The sequence below is a fragment of the Mus caroli genome, unplaced genomic scaffold (genome assembly GCF_978045245.1).
Source record: "Mus caroli unplaced genomic scaffold, Mus_caroli_1 scaffold_13, whole genome shotgun sequence".
Lineage (NCBI taxonomy): Eukaryota > Metazoa > Chordata > Mammalia > Rodentia > Muridae > Mus > Mus caroli.
The window spans coordinates 68386454-68407390 of NW_028227268.1; the positions used below are offsets into that span (position 1 = coordinate 68386454).

Consider the following 20937-nt stretch of genomic DNA (forward strand, 5'->3'; position numbering starts at 1 on the left):
ATGTGTGAATAGATGTGTGTGTGTGCATGTGTATGGAGACACATGGATGGAGGTTGGCATCTGATGTCTTAATGGATGGATCACTCTCTATTTTACTTACTCCCTATACCCAGACAGGATCGTCTGGTGTCCTGGAGCTTGTTGATCTGAGTAGTCTACATAGCCAGCTTGCTCTGGGGATCCTGTCTCTGCTGGGATTTTGGCCAGTTTTTACACGGGACTCTGAATTCTGATCTTCAGAGCCATCTTCCCAGATGGTTTTAATGTATCATTTTACTACTAAACTGTTTAGAAGGATAGAATATTTATTTTTAGCGTTAGACACTGCCTTTTAAACTTTTGCTACAGTTACAAAATTCATTAAGAGTTTAGTTCCTCTGAGGAGCTAAGCCAAGAGTGTCTTTTAGACAACTGTCTTTTGTAAAACCTTACTCAACAGACATAAAGTGTCTTCTCTCAGAACTCTCCTACTGGAAACTCCTACTGTCTCATTATCAAAGATAATGATATTCCATTTGAGCTGGCATCAGAGCAGTGGGCACAGAGACAGCAGCCTGATTGTGTGTGTGTGCATGTGTACAGTGTGTGTGGGGAGGCCAGGGAGTACTTTTTGTTGTTGGTTTCTCCTTGTGTGGGTTTGTGGGCCAGAAAGTAGGCTGCCAGATTTGCACAAGTGCTCTTGATGGGTTCAACAGAATAATAAATACATTTATTTTCTTAGTAGTGCTGGCGACTGACCCTGGGACCTCATTTGTGTCAGCCACTTTCTCACTGAGCTATATTCCTAGATCTCAGTTTTTAAAAAAAACAAATTTAAAGAGATTAAAAAACATTAGAGATTATCACAGATACCAGAGAAAAGACCCTTCTATGCTCCACAATCCACTTAAGAGCCATTGAGACAGTTTGTCAACGTACCATCTGCTTCGCTATCTGCATCAGCCACATCTGCTAGTTTGGGATGGCTATGCCTTTGAGGCTGGGATCCAATCTTCGAGGGAACCCAGGCCGAGGTGTGGCTACTGGGAGGAGCTGGCGGCAGTCTAGACAGGCTGTTAAGCATCATCTTTGATCTCTGTACTGCCACACTATAGTCTGGAGGTTTTAGGTGCGGGTGGGGTCCTTCCTTTAGGTCCGCTAAAGAAATTCCCAGATATCCTGGAGGAGTGGGAGGTGGCTCCCTATACCTATCACCTTTCTTGGGTGAGGTGACACAGTACACTGGTGTGAAAAAATAAGCAGTGGAAATGTTAATGGAAAAACATAAACAAAGGAAAGAAAACCCCACACCGAACATCACAATGGCAAAAATATAACTTAAAAACAGACAAAATGAATACACTTAAATACAATGATAGTAAACTAAAAATGTTCTTACAAACACTAATATTTAAACCTATCAGATATTGTAAGAAAACTCTACACACAGACAGCTACATGAAGCCAGAGAATAGTGACAGAACATCTCTCCTTAGGCACAGCCCTCACACCCAACAGCTCAATGAAGCCCTCACGCCTGAAGACAATCAGTCACAAACTCACTTCCTGTTGGCTCTGAGTCACAGCACTGGCACATGGTTCACAGACCGTCTTCGGGTGTTCAGGGTGGACACATCCCAGTCCAGGCATGCAACCAATGCCTTCCTAGTGTAGATGAACTCTTTGTGGTGCCTTATTTTTATTTTGAGAAGGCTTTCTACACAGCCGTGGCTCTCAGAGGTCTGCCTCTGAGTCCTGGTGTTGATATTAAAGGCTTATGCTGCCACCCTTGGCTAGGGTCTTACTTCTTTTTTTTTTTTTTTTTCCGAGACAGGGTTTCTCTGTGTAGCCCTAGCTGTCCTGGAACTCACTCTGTAGACCAGGCTGGCCTCGAACTCAGAAATCTGCCTGCCTCTGCCTCCTGAGTGCTGGGATTACAGGCATGCGCTACCACGCCCGGCTTAGGGTCTTACTTCTAACTCCTGTTTTCTGATTAAAGTGTAGAAAAAACCCTAAGTTTAGAAAATGTGACCTTAAGAATGATGATAACTTTTCTTTTTGTTGACTGTATAATAAACCCCTGGAAAGGGACTAAGCTTCAAAAAGTATCAGAACAAGGAAGAAAGGAGTGAAGCCCGCTCAACTATCTATTGATTACACAAAGAACATCTAAGACACTGCCAACACATGAGCAGAATGGATTTAAGGAGTATTAAATAACTCTCACATCTACATCGCACATCACACCATCACAACAAGAGCTTTGTCCTTTGGGTTCCTAGTCTTCTACCAGTAAAACTCAAAAGTAATGTAATGTCAAGGTCAGAACAGGCCTCTGCTTTCATCTGAGAACAAGCAGACATGACTAAGTATGGCAGTGGAAAAGTTGTCAAGAGAAGAGAAAAATGAAGAAGGATTTACCCATATCACCAAGAAGTGAAAGACATTAAAATTAACACTCAGAGGGACCTATGCTTATACATTCCTAGAATCCTGAAAAGTTCTAAATAAATCCAAGATATTACAAGATTAGCACATTTGATGGTTATTTCATGTAACAGGGAAGTAGAGATATTATGTGAAAGTACTCATGTAATTCAGGGAATAAACAAATTGATGACTAAATATATTGTAAAAGCTCACTAGACAGCAACCCTCACATCAGTTGACACCTGGTGATGTGCACCGGGCTAGGTCCACAGAAATGCCTGGGGTCTCTTTCTGTCTCTGTGGTGCTGGGAGTACAGGGTCCCCCTTAGTACACCTAAGACCTACTGTATCAGAGTTGGTTCAATATCTTAGCAGTCTCTCTGCCTGAAAAGTAAGAGGACCTGTTGTTTCTGTCATAGCAACTGTGGACTCAACAACTTAGAGATCAATACAACAATCTTTTCTTTCCCTGCACATATTTCTATATGAGTATATACTCTGGAACTTTAGAATAGGCATCACCGAGGCTTTACCTGTGGGTCTGTGTGTTCCATGTGTATCTGACAGCAAGTGTATTTTCTGTTAATATTATTGTCAATTCCCTTTTTGTTTTATAAAAACAAGGACATGCATGACAGAGAAAAAAACAAAACAAAACAAAACAAACAAAGCTCCGGAGAAGCCACAAATTTTGGAGCAATAAATTGTGGAAGGAAGAAAAAGAGTATAGCATGAGAGAAAGAATAAGATCTGGTAAAGAGGGCTGGTGGGATAGCTCAGCAGGTAAGAGTTCAAATCCCAGCAACCATCCGTAACAAGATCTGACTCCCTTTTCTGGAGTGTCTGAAGTCAGCTACACTGTACTTACACATAAATAAATAAATAAATAAATAAATAAATAAAAGAAAATTACCCATTCTTAAAACAAACAAACAAACAAACAAACAAACAAAAAACTGGTAAAGATAGCCCCGTATCTCTTTTTAGGGGGAGGGGCAAATAATGCCTTAACATCAGTGATACAAAAAACCTGCACTTACCAATCAAGCCCTTGTCTGTACTGGAAGTGACAGTTTTATAAACAGGGTCAGTGGTATCCCTGGGCTCCAAGCCATCAGGTGCCTCTGCTGGTGCACTTTCCAACACCCTCCGCTTAACTGTCCCGTAGTTTGGTTCACATGTGTCAGAGAGTGAGCTGGAGGAGGCCCAACTCTGCCTCAGCTGGTTCGTCTCTAGGCTGCCTTTGCACTGGCCACAAGTTCTTGAGCAGCCTTTAGGACAGGCACAGGGCTCACAGTCAGTGGGCTCAACTTCTGCAATAGGGTCATCTAAATGCATGTGTCTGTAAGAATTCAGGAAGTCCCAGCTTTTTTGATTTTGAAGGCTTTGGAAGTTGTCATGGGAGCTGCTGGAACAGGAAGTCCAACTGCCCCGCCCACTGTCAGCTGCTTCCAGCACAACATGCTCATGAGACATCTCTTCGCTGCTCAGAGAAGATGAGACAGCTACACCCTTGATAAGACACGGCTTTGACAGCATCCACCTGGAAGTGGGGACAAACAGATGAGCAATGAGTAATCTGGTGGTATACTGGAGACTCCTCAGCACATGGCCCCAGGACACACCTGAATCCTTTGCTAGCCAATGTTTCCTCCAAGAAATCCTGACTGACTTTAAATAAAAGTACAAGATGAAATTTGACATCCTTTTTTTTTTTTGAAGGAGGGACAGACTCAATTGTGCTTTTCTTGAAAGTCAATTTTTTTTTTAAGAATACAACAATCTCAATGTCAAAGGGCTAAACATGGGAATTCAGACCAAGGCCTGGCCCTACTCTCCTAGCTCTTGCATTGTGCTGGACATCCATGCTGGCCTGGAAGTCTGCTGTATGGTGCACCCAGGAGCCACACCTCTAGTAATCTCTAGTAACAGCAGCAGGTGCACAGTATTCTTAGTGAGTGGCGCGATACATGGCAGAAAGTAACCTGAATAAAGAGAGTTCAGGAACATACAAAAAGGGTATCTACCAGGTGGCAGCTGCAGTGGCAGGTGGATCTCTGTGAGTTTGAGGACAGCCAGGGCACACAGAGAAACTCTGTCTCAAGAAACAAAAACCAAACCAAACCAATAAAAAAAAGGGAACCTGTGTATCTCTCAAGTAGCATGAATTTCCACACATGGATGAATGCATGAATGCACAAAGGGCATACATGTAGCCTCATCCTCTTACACAGTATGCCATAGACCTAAGCTACTGGGGGACGGTGCAAGTCAGGCTCTCAATGCTGCATACTGGCTCGTTTTTGAGGCAAGAGCACAGACATGGATGTTTACCCGTGAGCAAGCTGACTGTGGTCTGAGATCCCGGAAGGGTGATCTGTCTTTTCCAATGCCCCTGTGGGCTCAGGAACTGCCAGACTGTGGGAGGAACAGCGTTCATCCTGCCCAGCTGCAGACATGGAGTCAACAGAACCATTGCTCACAATGCTGGACCGAGAGGAGATTTCACTGTGGCTGGAGTCAGACAAGTTGTCACATTTACTTGATGGTGTGAGTGTATAACCTGAATGAGAAGAGAACACCCATCAAACTTCAAAAAAGGGGACAAACAGGGGCAGCCGTGTGAGACCAAGATAAAAATGAAGGAAAACAAACAACAAACAAACAAACCCAAAGCAGGAGGGAATGCCAGGATGCATGCCTGAGGATGTAAGGATGGCAATTTCTCCATTCCTTTCCCCATATAGCCAATTCACCCACCACCTACAACCACACCCACAGAACTCCACATTGCAGAAAAACGTCAAAATCTAGTATTACTGTCCCAGAATCACATACTTTCTCAAATTTTCAGTAAAACAAGAGCAATAAATATGCTATAAACATTAACAAGCACACATACTTCAGTTTTCAACCTCATTTTAACTCTGTATCCCCTTCTCTGACATGAAATATCTCATGGCCCACCCCATGGAAGCAACACGCAGGCTCAAAGAACTGTACTTGGAAATCTTCAGAGTGCATTCACTTACCTCAGACAGTCTACTTACTTTACCCAAGTCTTTTCCCAAACATAAGACCACCATTTCAAGCAATTATTTGTGGTGATTCTAAGAATACAATTCATGTATTCTTGCACAGGTTGGGCAAAGGCTCTACCAGTGAGAGCTCCAGGTGATTTTGTGTGCATGCAAATTACTGGTATATGTCTATGTTCATGTGGGTATGCGTGTAAGTCCGAGGTTGATGTAAGATGTTTTCCTTGATTGTTCTCTACCCTATTTTTCTTTTAAGACACTGAATCTGTAACTCATCAGCTGGCTAGCCAGAGGGCCCAGGTATCCTCTCATCTCTAGCTCACTGACCCATGCTAGGGTTGTATAATGCACAATGGATCTTTACTTAGATGCAGGGGATAGGGATTCAGGTACCCATATTTAAAGGTCTTCCTAGCCCTGTTTCAGTTTCTTTAAACAAACTGTTTGGGATTTGGACATGATTAATTTTGTTAAGAATTAAATAGCTGAGCATAATGCATGCCTACAGAGACCTGTCTGTTTTGGAGGGATAAAAGGGTAGGGATGGAGTAAGGTGAAGGATCCAAAACCACATCTACAGGATGATGGCTAAATGGACAAAGTGGTCTACAGCAAGAAATCATACTTGGGTTTCAGAAGTAAGAGAAAATGCTGCAGCAGCTCCACAGAAGGTGGGTCCTTAAGAAGCACCAATGCCTTCTGGTTCACAGGGCAGAGTGAGGGGTGACAGGTGACATGAATTTTGGATCTCTAAACAGAGAGGTTAACATCACTACAGAAGAAATGGAGGCTCCTGACCCTTAGTAACACACAGAATGAGACAGCAAGCTAAGTGCTACGGTCTCCTTAGGCCTTCAGGGTTTTGGCATGTGTGACTAAATTCACTGAAGAAAAAATGGCCGTGAAGCATCATTTTTGAGAGATGCCACCAATCATTTTACAGAAAAATCAAGATCCAGAAATGTGTGACTTACCCCTGGGCTTATGGGCCAACAACCCAGTAAGACAGACAAGCCAGTGTTTCTGACTTTCACACATGGCCTTGTGTTTGAGCTCACTGTCAGTGTCATCAGTGCCATGAAATGCTTATTCAGTTTTTAAGAAAACCAAGACAATAAATATGTCAAATGAAAAATCAAACCAGTTAACCACCTACTTCCAAAAGAACCATTGCCTTTTCACTGTACTGAATAGACTTGATCCTTATGTCTGTCACACCAGAATTCCTCACAGGGAACTGATGCTAAGAGTTGCCTGGAACATTTATTAAATGACACACACACACATCTGCACCCATCCATATGTATGAGATCTGGGTGGGACATGGTCATTTCACTTAAAAGTTCCCAGGTGATTCTGAACCTGCTGGGGTAACGGCCCCAAAGTTGAGGCAGTAAGATGGCAAACAGCTTCTTAAGAAGCTTTCCTGATCGCTTCACTCAGTCTCAGCTGCTATCAGAAGAAAATACAGCAAAGTACAGAAAACAATGGATAAAATTTACTAACTCAACACAGCAGTCAGAGAACATATGTACAAGTGAGGCACAGTAAATCAGTATTTCTTAGAGGATCTACAGTATGCATAAAATGCTTAATAGTACTTACTACATCGTCTGCCCAATGTCTGACAGATGGCTGAGTTCGAGCTACATTTACATTGATAACTTAAAACAAGTTTAACACTAATGTTAGATAAGAAACTTTTCAGAGAGTCTTTCTCCTTTTAGTCTTGAACCGCGTACAGAAGCAGCTGAGCGCGGTACTTTGGCTTTGGCTACTCGAGTCGTAGATGGCATTCCCTCTCTCATCTGTGATGTTGCTTCCAACATCCTTCACTTTCTCACAGCTGTCTGTAGCTTGATTGTGATGTGCATCCTCTTTCTGGTTGTTGACTAGTCTCTCCCTTGAAAGCGTTCTCTCCCTAAATCTTCTAAACGGGGATGTCATCCTTCTCCTGGTAGTGTCCTCACACCTTGTCCTGTCTCTATTCTCCTCAGTGGCCTTCTTGGTCCTGTCTGTTCTTTTGGCTGTGCTCCCAGTAATCTGAAGGATTTTCTTTTGCAAGTAAACCCCACCTATTCCGGGGCAGCTCTGGCCACTGATCTTGGTGCTGGGCTCACGGGGAGGGGATGAGGAAGACCCTGAGAGACGCAACAGGATGCTGTGATCAGATAGGATACTGCCAACTGGAGGGAGAGATGCAAAAACCCTGACATGGTCAATTAATTCTTTTCAACTAGTCACAATTAGCTTGGTTTACATAACATTTCACTATTTTAAAATTTTATCATCTTGACAATATCTAAAGAACTGAACTATAGTAACAGTTTTTTAAAAAAAATAAATTAAGAAACTATGGAGCTATAGCTATTGTACATCATAAACACCTCTGTTACTACAAGACAAGAGGATAGACATTACCTTGCTCAGAACATGCTGACAAAAAAATGTGGAAAGCAATCGATACTGGTAAAGATTATAAAGACAAATATTACAACAATATCTGGTGATCTGAACCATCCCTTAAAAGGAATAATGCTTTAGAATTTTCAGGAGATTTTAGGTAAAAAAAAGCTCAGTAAAAACCAAATAGGACACACACAGGATCTAAGGACACCTTTATAAAGCACTGTTTCTGGTGCATGTGGGGCTCCAAGACAAAGGAGTGTTCAGGTTGTTTGGCTTACCCTGCACCACTCATTCTAGTGTGCAAGCGTGACCCCAGTAGAGATTAGAAGACAGGGCCAGGAAGCAGGAGTGGGTGGGTTAGGGAGCAGGGGGTGGGGGAGGGTATGGGGATGTTCGGAGAGGAAACTAGGAAAGGGGATAGTATTTGAAATGTAAATGGAGAAAATATCTAATAAAAATAAGACAAGCTAGGTAGTGCTCTCCGTGTGTGTGTGTGTGTGTGTGTGTGTGTGTGTGTGTGTGTGTGTGTGCAGGTGCCCCAGTGGAGGCCAGAAGACAAGCTAAGTGGTGCTCTCCCTAAGGAGCAGCTCACTGACTGGCCCAAGTGATCTGCCTCTCTCCTCCCCAGTCCCAGAATTATGAATGTGCTACCATGCCTGAGATTTTACATAGTGCTAGGGGTGAACCTAGGTATTCGTACTTGCATAGTAGCTGCATTATTGACTGAGCCGGCTCCCCATCTCTTGGCTTCTAAGTTCTTGTTTAAATTCTTCTTATGAAAATATGAAATAGGTTTACCTTATTGGTGATGAGAAAAAAACTATTTTCAAAAAAAAAATTTTTTTTTCGAGACAGGGTTTCTCTGTGTAGCCCTGGCTGTCCTGGAACTCACTCTGTAGACCAGGCTGGCCTCGAACTCAGAAATCTGCCTGCCTCTGCCTCTGCCTCCCAAGTGCTGGAATTAAAGGCATGCGCCACCACGCTCAGCAATTCCAAAGTTTAATAGGAATTGAGAACAGATGAATAATGGACTTGTACTACAAAAATTTTGTTCACCCATAGGCCACTGGCATGCACCTGTTTATGGAAATAGAGGTACTGAGGTGCGGTTGGGTTTTTCTTTTCTTTTTTGGAAGGGTCTTACTATGCAGTTCTAAGGATGACCTAGAATGTATGCCAGGTCCTCCTGCCTCAGCTGGCTGAGTGCTGGCATTACAGGTATGTACCACTCACTCTGCCTGGTTGCCTTGATGGGGTCTTGAAATATTTAAGAATAATTTCTGGGGGCTGGCAAGATGGCTCAGTGGTTAAGAGCACCGAATGCTCTTCCAAAGGTCCTGAGTTCAAATCCCAGGAACCACATGGTGGCTCACAACCATCCCTAACGAAATCTGATGCCCTCTTTATAAACGTCATGGTCAACAGTCAGCCACATACTGAAAGACAACAGAGAAAAGGGAATTTACACCAGTGTAAGAATAGCTTTTTAGACTGCTGTGGTCATTGTATACCGTTAATCCCAGCACTTGGGAGGCAGAGGCAGGTGGATCTCAATCCCAGCCTGGCCAACACAGCAGGTTCCAGAAAAGAAAAGAGAGTGAATTTTTCTTGGGATATTTTTATCCAAGACACAGTAAGCACAAACTACAATCAGATCTAGCAGCTTCTTCCTTACACAACTGTCTGTGCACAGCTTCCAAACTCAGGCCCTGCAGGTTTGACGACCTGCCTGACTACAGGCTTGGTTGCTGCTTCTAGAGATCTGATGAAGGTATTCTGGATAATCAGCTCATATAGACAAAGAGAAGACATACAAAGACATATACTGTGTCTTACAAAGTATAAAGAGATGCAGCAGAATCAGAAACTGCTTTATGAATATACCTACTATACATATTCCTTCTATGTCCTATTTGATTTTCATGAACCATTCCTTATTAAAATTTCAGCTACCTGAGGGTAGAAAGGAGTAAGTGAGCTATGCCACCCTGGGGTAACAGCAGGAAGAGGGATATCTGAATGTACTAATCACTTACCACACATAGAAATAACATTTCTGCTAAACTGTATACACAGACCCTAAGACAAAGGGTTTGTCTGGACCTTATGAACAAGTCACGAATGGTAACAAAGGGAGTGTCAGTCTCCAGTTTTAATATGACTGCTGCAGCTGGCACAGCCCTGAAGAGTGACACTTAGCTCTTGGGAAGGGAATGAGTTGGGGGAGCTTCAACAGGCAGGACTGCCAAACTTAATATCCACGCTGGCCAGGCAAGGTCCTCTACTGTGATTATATAAAGTGTTTTTCTTTTACACTCATGCAGAAGGCAGGATTAGGATGGCCCTTCTCCATTACAAGTGCAGAGTGTGGAAGGCAGAGTAAGAGACGCATGCTCTTCAGCATGCTTGACATGTGCTCAGCGTCATGTGGCACCTCAATAAGTCACTTTAGCCATGAAAATGTTCAGTCTGACTCATGAAAACACATTTAAAGAACCGGGAGTTATATCTTTTCTTTTCTGGTTTTGTATAAATGTAAAAGCCCCAAGACATAGATTATTTTAAATCCCCATAAACAAGAAAAACAGAAGAAACCAGAAGGAGAAACCTAAATTTTTTTTTCTTTCTTTTTGTTTTTTAAGACAGGGTTTCTCTGTGTAGCCCTGGCTGTCTTGGAACTCACAGAGCTCTACCCAACTCTGCTGCCTGAGTGCAGGGATTAAAGGGTTATGTCACCATAGGCAGCTAGCATTAATTTCTTTTCCTATACTTTGTACTTGAACAAAATCAAAACAAAATGCTTTTTTGGGAGCTGGGTTTCAGGCCTTGAACTTTTTATGCAGTAAATAACAACTCTGACCCCTGGACTCCTCTTCCTAAGTGAACCATCACACCCGGTGTAAATACAATTTCTTGTAGAATTTTATTTGCAAATTTTCCACAGAGAGGTTCACTTATATGAAACTGGAAGGATGGTACTGAGCACTGGCACAGAGCAAAACAACCGTGATTTACGCTCTCATTTCTACCCATGCTTGCCCTCTTTCAAACAGCCAAGGATCATGACTTGAGTACTGGTGTCCTAGTTACTTAGTAACACCTGAAAAACTAGGCCTTAGCATTTTCATCTTTCAGGCTTATAGACTGAAAGCAAGCTGTGCTAAAGTATTATCAGGTCTGAGAAGAGTCAATGGGAAACATTCCTTCTTACCTTTGCGTGGGGAGTTCTGAGGAGATGCAGGAGGGCTAGAGTGCAGAGAGGACGCTACAGAAATAGTGTCTTCTGTGTGTTTCTTAACACTCACTTCTTCAGTTGGTCCTAAACCTTTCTGAGGTAAACTTGTACCTAAAAAATGAATAAACAAACAAGCAAATCAGCAACATTTTACAATGAAAACAGATGTAGTTGTCTAAATCATTAGTAAGTAAAGACAGTGGCTGGTGTAGTCAATCAAGACATTTAAGTGCAGTTTGGGACTTAAGTGTCTGGGAAATATCATACAGGCCTCATCTCTATGTAACTTGTTCAACCTCACAGCTGGCCAGCACAGCCCAGATTAATAAGGCAATTTGCTTTGTGGTATGGTATCTTAACCCTCACAATTATGTGGGGTGCAGGTACTGTCTCTGCTGTGGGTGCACATGAGGCTGCAGGGCTGCCAGGCCAGCCCTTTTCAAGAGCACTAAGTTCCTATTACAGAACACAAGTCAGCAACAGGCAGGAAAATTATATGGCCCTCCTAAAAACATTCTTGGGAAGCTCTATCCTTCACTAACCAGCTCCTGAGCATAGGTGAGATTCAGAAACAGTTCCAGCTGTTTTACATAGTTTCTAAGAAGTCACTGAGCTTCAGACTACTCTCTACATGGAACAAGGACAACCGTGGTGAGGAGCTGGTACAGTTACAGCAGTCTTCTGAAAAGACTCACACCAGCTGGGCTCTCTTGCATCTGGATTTGCTCGACTCCTTCCCACAACCACCTCATGTTCAAGTATGTCTCCACCGCCCACCTTCTCCCCCTCCTCTTTCTCCTTCCATCTCCCTTTCCTTGTCTCCTTCTGTCACTCTTAACAGATATGTAATTCAAGCTGGTCTCAAACTTGTAGCCTGGATTAACACTGAACGTGAATACCCCTGTTTCAGTCTCCCAAGTGCTAGAATTAGAGGGGTGTACACCATGTAAGATTTCAAATCTTTTTAGTGGTTTCCCAGTGACAAATTTTGGTTGTCACCTTTATAATCTAGACATATTTATGACTTTACTTCTCATATCCTTGGGAGGCTGTTTAGTCTGGTAGTTAAAAAGCAGTACTTTAGAGCCAACCAGCCTAGGATCACCTGCCAGACTGGTTATGTCCTGGCACTGTGCACATTACTAAGAATCCATGTAGAATGAGGCTGTCTCATTCTATCATCTTACCTCATAGGATATTATGAAGACCAAGTAAATATATAACGTTAATAAAGATGGACTGTGTCTGAAACTCAGTATTAAATGTGAGCTTCAAATGCTTATGTGCATGTGTGTGTATGCATGCTGCTGGGAGTCGGGTGAGCTTTTAATGTACTGTGTTAGCACACACATAATAAAGAAGTAATCTGTGTCTATAATGACACTAGATGGAAACCCTTGTCATTTTTTAAATTCAATTCTGTATTCTCACATCAAATCAAATTAAAATCACATACTTCTACTAAGCATATACTATGTATTAATACATGGACCATGTTAATAATATCAGCAAATGAAGGTAATCTAGCTTCACATATAAAAATGGAAATAGAGATACTGTTAAAACACCAAATAAAGGTAATTCCAATGATGTCTATATGGCTCAAGGGGGAAAACAGAGCTATAGATTATATTTATGTTATTTTATGTTTAAAAACATTTTAGATTTATTATTTTATGTGTATAAATGTTTTGCCTGCATGTATGTGTGCCACATGTATGCCTGATGCCCACAGAGGTCAGAGAGGCATGTGATCTCCTGGAACTGGAGTCACAGATGGTTGTGAGTTATTATACTGGGTGCTGGGAACCAAACTTAAATCCCTCTGCAAGAGCAACAAGTGCTATTAAGCGCTGTGCCACCTCTCTAGCCTTGTTACTTAAACAAAACAAAAACCCCAAAACCAACCACAAAGATTTATTTTATTATGTGTCTGGGTGTCTGCAAGAGATTAAGATGCCCAAGGAGGCCAAAGACAGTTAATTATCTGTAACTCAAGTTACAGGCAGTTGTGAGCCACCTGATGTGTGTGCTGGGAATCTAACTTGGGCTCTCATGAAAGCAGTATTCCTTAATCACTGAGCAATATCTCTACATTTATTTCTAATTTAAAAATTTCCAGTGAGTCTATGGGACTGACCCTAGCTGAGACTTCTATCAGCAGGGGATATAGAGACTGAAGTGGCCATCTCCTGTAGTCAGGTGGGACTTCCAGGGAAGGGAGAGGGACATCAATCTACCCACAAAACCTTCAACCTTGAATTTGTCCTGCCTATAAGATGTGCATGGATAAAGACTGAGCAGAGATTGAGGGAATAGCCAACCAACAATTGGCATAACGTGAAACCCATGGGAGTCAACCCGACACTATTAATGATACTCTGCTATGCTTGCAGAAACCTACTATAACTGTCTCCTGAGAGGCTTCATCGAGCAGGAGATGGAAACAGATGCTGAGACCCACAGCCAAACATCAGGCAGAGCTTGGGGAGTCTTGTGGAAGAGAGGGGGATAGGATTGAGGGAGTTGGAGGGGTCAAGGACATCACAAGGAAACCTACAAAGTCAACTAGCCTGGGCCCATGGGGACTCACAAAGACTAAAACACCAACCAAAGAATACGTAGGGGCTGGACCCAGGCCCCCTACACATTTGTAGATGTGCAGCTTGGTTTTCATGTGGTGTCCCTAACAACTGGAGTGGCGGTTGTCTCTGACTCAGTTGCTGGCCACTGGATCCCCTTCCCCTAACTGGACTGCCTGGTTGGTCCTTAATGGGAGAGGATGTGTTAGGCCCATGGCGACTGGATGTCCCAGGATTGGGTGATACCCAAGGGGGGCTTCCCTTTCTCTGAGAAGAGGGTAATGGGGCAGGGGGATGAATTTTTAAGGGTGGGACTGAGAAGAGAGGAGAGGAGATGGAAGGCTGAGATTTAGATGTAAAGTGAATAAAATGTGTGTGTGTTTATGGGTGTTTTGACTGCGTGTGTGCCTATATACCACATGTGTGCAGTGGTCATAGAGGCCAGGAGAGGATGTAGGATCCTCTGGAACTAGAGTTACAGATGGTTGTGAGCTATCATGTGGATGCAGGCAATCAAACCCAGGCACTCTGGAAGAGCAGTCGGTGCTCTTAACCACTGAGCCATTGCTCTAGTTCTGTATTCTTGTGTATCTTACATGTTCTTTTCTCCTAATGAGGTTTTCTGGAGGGGGCATTAATGAAAAAGGCAGTGTATATGTGTTTTTCACAACAAACCGTCTGATTCTCACAGCTTCTGGAGGCCTGTATTTGAGATACAGCTTTGAGTGCAGAATGGACGTGAGCTTGATGTGCTACCTAAGACTTGATGTAGATTTGATTCGGGGCACAGCTGTGTACGATTCTGTTGATGAACAGATTTTAGTAGTATAGAAATCCCACCACTAGTATTTAAAAACATGCTGTCATCGAATATGTTGAAGCAAAACCAAACCTTTGTGACTCATGATGCCGTGACTCTTGCTAGCCCTTAGCTAATTACCTTTGGAAATTCAGAGTAAAGTGACTTGAGGGTTATGAGCACTCACTCAGCACATGGTCTTTGGCTTGTCCTTTCTTCCGGATGGGGTGCAAGTTGACTGCTGGCACCTGCAGCACCTGGCTCACTCTGTGTGGCTGATGCAAGTGGACTTTAGCTGTTTGGCCTACTGACCTCAATGGCACAGGAGACATCTCAGATGATTTGGCTGACCTTTTTTCAGTTAAGTTCTTTGTCACTACAAGGAAAGAGAGAATGGTCAGGCAACTGAAAAATTTTAAGGCAAGACTATTAGCAATGACAAGTAGCTGCTTAAAAACTACACATTTTTATACAAAAAAAATATCAAAGACCTATTTTCATAAAAGAAATTTAAACTCTGAAACTGCTGTGGAATAAGCTGTTTGCTTCTTAAATTCTTGAATCCATTATCATTATCTGTCTCCTGAGGCCAAGTTCACACTCTCACATCTATATGACTGAAATTCTCTCACTGGATCAACTCAGGTGTGCCGCTAGTCATTCTCTAGATGACAGCAGAGTGAGCACTAACATGGAAATGTAACCTACCCCCTTCCTTCTCTGTATGTCCCATAGACCTCACAACTCCCCATACTCTGAAGAGAAAGGCTCTAGCAAGGCCCGTGAAGCCATGACTATCAGCCTGCCTCCACTCTTCCATGCTAGAGGCTTGAGGTGTCTATCAAGTCAGCCTTTGCTGTCTGGTGTCACTGCAAACATACCCCACTAATTTTCTTTAGTAGAAGTATCTAATGATCTAATGTACTTTTTTTTTTTTTTGGATACTAGCTTAATCCTCACTCTTTTTTGAAACAGGTCTTAATTATATAGCCCAGTCTGGCCATGAAGATATACTATCCTGTCTTAGTCTCTCAAATACTGCTTATCACTGAAGAACACCTGTGAAGGCTAAAGTTATGTTTTAAATATTAATTACTATGCTTAAGAGATCTATAAAACAAAACTGCCTCTAACCTATAAACCGCACTTGTCCAAGGACAGATAACTTCCTAAAATACTGAACACTGTTCATGTAAGCTAACAAACCATGCATTTTCACTTCTGTAAACAAGGTTGTTTCCACAAACTGCACACAAAGTGTTTCATCACAGAGAAGTAGGAGGTGCCTTGGCACAAAGTACATTAGGATGTATGCTTGTCCCAAAAGCACATACTGTGGGTTTTGCCTTTATAAGGACCTCACTAACATCATTTGAAGCCATTTTCTGGAAATCGAGGGTGTGGGCCAATGGTCTATTGTCCTGGTCAGTACTTAATGAAACTTGCTTCAAATTTGGCTCAGAAATTTTGATAGTGCTCGTATTTTTGTCTGGTGGGATTAACATACCACTATGCTTGACTCTTGCTAATATATGATACATTGAATGACTCTCTTTACCCAGTATTTTAAACTCACTGTGAAACCAGTAGTTGTTTCTCTGTCCTACTCAGCTGGCAAACCATCATATTACTACGGAAATACCAACACATTTATCAAGTTTTAGGTTACTACACAAAGAATACCATTCCCTTCTGTCAACAGAAAACTTGCAATTCCATTGTGCTTCTTATCATTCAATTTACCATTTAATACAATTTTCTTTCTCTCTCTCTCTCTATCTTTCTTTCTTTCTTCCTTCGAGACAGAGTTTCTCTGTATAGCCCTGGCTGTCCTGGAACTCACTCTGTAGACCAGGCTGGCCTCAAACTCAGAAATCCGCCTGCCTCTGCCTCCCAAGTGCTGGGATTAAAGGCGTGCGCCACCACACCTGGCAGGATTTTTTTTCAACTTTACATCCTGTAATTCACAATTTTCTTTTTTTTCTTAAGAGTTATTTATTTTATGTATATGAGTACATTGTTGGTGTCTTGAGACATACCCAAAGAGGGCAGCAGATCCCATTACAGACGGTTGTGAGCCACCATGTGGTTGCTGGGAATTTAACTCAGGACCTCTGGAAGAGCAGTCAGTGCTCTTAACCACTGAGTCATCTCTCCAGCTCTTAACTCACAATTTTCTTAACCCAGAGACATGTGCTCTGAAGCCTGCACTTGAAGAAAGCAGCACTGGTGAGGGTGTTCCTTGGGGAGACAGTACTTACTGAGCAGAGCTGTAGTGGGCAGGGTGGACTCTAAGGTGTCAGTAGTGAGGAGAAAATCCCTTCCACAATGTCAGGATATGTCTACTTTCTCCTGTATCCTACTGGTAAGTTATCACTGCTAGTGTTTTAACCAAACCCCCAAGCTTTATAATTAGTAATTTTAGCCTAGTATTGATGTCACTTTGCATTTATAGGTAAGGGCAACAATGTTCTGAAACAGTATTTTCTATAATGTTCTAATAAAAATGTTTTCCCTATGTTGTGTATGTGTGTTTTTTCTGCATGTATGTTTGTGCACCATGTATTTGTAGTACCCATGGAGTCTAGAAGAGGGCACTGGATCCTTTGGAATTGGGATTAGAGACAGTTGTGAGACACCATATAAGTGTTGGAAACTGACCTCAAGTTCTGTGAGAGCAGCAAGCGCTCTTCACACCTGAGCTAGCTCTCCAGTGACTTACTGTGTATTATCTACTCCCCATTTAAACATTTCACTAATGTTCTGAAAGAAAGAAAGAAAGAAAGAAAGTAAGTAAGTAAGTTAGTTTTCTCTTTGTAGCCCCAGCTGTCCTGGAACTCACTTTGTAGCCCAGGTTGGTGTTGAACTCAGAGATCTGCCAGCCAAGTGCACCACCACTGCCTGGCCATGCTCCAATTTAAAAAAAATCTCATTTATAAAGCCTTTTAAAGAACAACTATTTACCTCTCTCCCTTCTTCAGTTATTCAAGGGCTGCATGGGACTCAGTATCTCATGAGCAGACCAGTCTGCTGGAGTACAGCAGTTGTATTTGCAAATGAAATCAGCACTAATTCTGGATATCAAAATGTCTATTTTGCTCTGCTCACTAATGTGACACAAAGGAAAACTACTCACAGGTACCATATGCAGGTTCCCACTGCAGTGACATCATCTGGAACTTCTCCTCATCTGTGTCTATGTCTAGACTAGAAAGATACTGTTTCACTTTCCTTGCCATTTGGGCATCTTCATACAGTTTCTTGGCATTCAGCAGTGAGCTGCGGCGTGCTCTTTTCTTGTGAGCACCTCCCTGGACATCTAGCATGTTAGAATTTGTGCTGCCTTGACTCAATGACCTGTAAGAAGACAGAAACTGCAATGAGAGCCTGTAAAGATGAGACTTAGGCATCAAGGAATGAAGATTCAAATATTTTTTCTGTTAATGCTATTGCATGCTGATGTAAATGAGTTAAAAGATGAAGAGCATTAATGCAAAGTACTTTGGCACAGATGGCAATGTTCTCAATTAAGAACAAGATCTGGCAAAACATGGATTTCAAAAGAGTAAGATACCCGTTCCTCCCTGAGCAACATATTCCATTACAATTTTTGTGTGCCTATGAAACAAACCCATGGCACACTGTGCTAACAAAACCTTTCCTTTGGTCCTTTTAGGCCATGCACAATCTAAGAAGTGGCAAGAGTCTAGGTTAGGATAAATTTGTTCTCAATCCTTCAGCAAAGGCAAACAGAGCAGTTTTGTTACTGGGGCTGCTTTCAGTATGCTATGAAAGCATCATTTGTGACAGCAGGGTCATTTCAAACATAGAGACCAATTTTTCCAGTAATCATATTTTGACCAAAAATTAAAGAGAACCAAGATAATATCTGAAAATAACATTTCAACCCAGCATAGTGAGAGATCAGAAATGCAGTAAAAAATTGCTACCATCCCTGCAGGTACAATGTGGTGAGAAATTACTTGCATTCTAGAATTTGCCTTTGTAATACTCCTAAACATGATAGGACTTACTTCAAACTGGGTCTTAGAAATAAGTACTAGTCAAGTAAGCTATGACTTTATCCACCTCTACCTTTTCTGTCAAGCCTGCTTATATGATGCACATTCAGAACCAATGGAAGGCAGCAATTGTTATGTAGCAGGTCATTTCTAACAGGCTAGCAAACTCAATGCTTACAGAGGATTGTTTGTTTGCTTACTTATTACCATGTGTGTGCAGAGGTGGGAACATGCCCCAGCAAGACTGTGAGGTCTGAGGAGTGTTTCTCTCCTCCTACCTTTAGTGGACTCTAGGTACCACTCATGACTCTAGGTGCATGGCTCAAATGGTCTTTAAAGGGAAGAATATCTCTATTTTTTAAAAAAGATTTATTTATTTATTATATGTAAGTACACTGTAGCTATCTTCAGACACACCAGAAGAGGGCATCATATTTCGTTATGGATGGTTGTGAGCTACCACGTGGGTGCTGGGATTTGAACTCCAGACCTTCGGAAGAGCAGTTGGGTGCTCTTACTCACTGAGCCATCTCACCAGCCCCGAATATCTCTATTTTTAATATTAGCATCATATTTACAGAAAATATTCTAAAACATGGGCTACTTGTCCTTCAATGCTCACACACCTAGATTAAAACAGACACCAAATCTTAATGTTTTCATTGTAAATCATATAAGGCAGAACTGAAAACCTGTTATTGGTATTTTATTTATTTTTTTGTTAAATTTTTAAGGATTTTGAAGTAGGGCTCCCAGAAGAGGGGGAGAAAGGAGGCAAAGTTCAGGGACACGTGCATGAAAATGTCATAATCCTATGATTTTGGACGTTACTGAAAAAACAAACAAACAAAAACAAAAACAAAAAACCCAAACTAACAACACCTCTACAATTCTTGAGAGAGAGAGGGGAGTAGGGTGGGGAGAGAAATAGTACAGTTATGCCTTGCATTTTATATAGTCTTGTTTTAAAGACAGGCTTTCTCTGTGTAGCCCTGGATGCCCTTGAACTCAGAGATCCACTTGTTCCTGCATCCCACGTGTTGGGATTAAAGACATGCGGAATTATCTCTTGACACATTGATGGCAACTTGTAGTTTCGAGTCAGGCAGAAATGATGATGTGGCTTCGAGTAACCCACAGAAAAGACTGCAAATTTTGCAGAATGGGTTGGAAGAGAAATCTAATAATTAGTGAATTACCCTTTAACCTTTAAGAAGTAACTGATTAAAAAGAATGAAACCTGAAAAATTCAGTAAATATCTTACAATGTGGTCTCTGTGTGCTGCATTCTTGGGGACTTTCTGAATTATGATTTATTTTATGTCTTTTCCTGAGAAAGGTTGTGTCTGAGTCTTTTTTAGTAAAATCCTAAATTAACTCTATCTGGCCACTATTTGCAAGTCCACCTTATGCTCTGGAGTTGGTTGAGCACAGAAAGCACATTGCTTAATGAAGCCATTACTCCAGGAATCTGCCTGGGATAGCTGCCCTTGAGCAAACTCAAACAGTATAGTCGGTGCAGGGCAAACAGACACAACTGAAAAATCCTGACTGGCCAGGAGAATAGGTTATAGGTCTGTTTTTATTATAGGCTTAGAGCACTCTGCGAACGTAGTTTAAAGAAAGGGGATCATACAGGGTATGATCCTGGAGGAATAGAATTCAGTAAATAAGATAGGTTGACTAAAACAAACTTTTTCTACTTTATGGCATAGATGATAAAACACACAGTAAGAGGTTAGGTATTTGCTATTCATAAAAAGACCAGTTCAGATACTTTCTTTAATTTGGAGTTATATGGTTAATAATAACAAGAATAATCTGTTCTGTTTGCCTTTTCTAATTGTGACTGAACTTGTCCCTCTGGGCATGTAATGAAAAGTACCACTTGGATAATCATTAGTCGGTCTTTATTCTGTGAAGCTTACATAAGTCAGGACAAGATGCACCTGGTTGCTAGTAAGTTATAGTAGAAGAGATGTTAGACAGTGAGGGGTGCTAAGTTCCCTTGACCATTGCCTGACTTCCTCCCTCCCCTCGCTGATTCCTTATCGCCTCTGCTGGCTGTTCTGTCAGCTATGAACCTCCTCTCTGTGCTGAGGAAGTCCCAAGATCCCACCAGCATCCAGACACATGAGAAGCATTTCAATAAGATCAAACAAACAAGGTACTGCACTGGCTTTTCTTGGTACACAAGATAAAACATCTTATAATGTGGTGACTATTATTATGTGTGAGTGTGCATGTGTATGCATGCTACAGTGGATTTGTGAAGGTCAAAGGACTGCTGTATGGAACTGGTTTATCTCCAACTTTTATGTGGATTCCAGAGATCAAACTCACAGTGAAACAAAGCCTTAACATTTATAAACAAAATTTTTAATGCTAGCATTTAATTATTTTATCTTAGTTGTTATCCAAAATAAAAAAGGCAGCTTGTAAA

The 20937-nt window shown here is 41.8% G+C and overlaps 1 protein-coding gene across 7 annotated transcripts in view; it reads right to left on the bottom strand.

The window, feature by feature from the left end:
* Rapgef6 (Rap guanine nucleotide exchange factor 6) overlaps positions 1-20937 on the bottom strand; it is a 177236-nt gene that overhangs the window by 3778 nt on the left and 152521 nt on the right. For 4 of the 7 annotated variants that reach the window (XM_029483209.2, XM_029483206.2, XM_029483207.2 and 1 more), the window contains 6 exons: positions 17609-17829; positions 14660-14848; positions 11068-11202; positions 4744-4972; positions 3450-3952; positions 919-1221 (listed from right to left, as the gene is read on the bottom strand). In XM_029483209.2, coding sequence (XP_029339069.1) covers positions 919-1221; positions 3450-3952; positions 4744-4972; positions 11068-11202; positions 14660-14848; positions 17609-17829 — 1580 coding nt within the window. Of the gene's footprint in view, positions 1-918; positions 1222-3449; positions 3953-4743; positions 4973-6968; positions 7634-11067; positions 11203-14659; positions 14849-17608; positions 17830-20937 lie in introns of those variants that run through there. The other 3 variants (XM_029483210.2, XM_029483211.2, XM_021175414.3) reach the window with 2 other exon arrangements.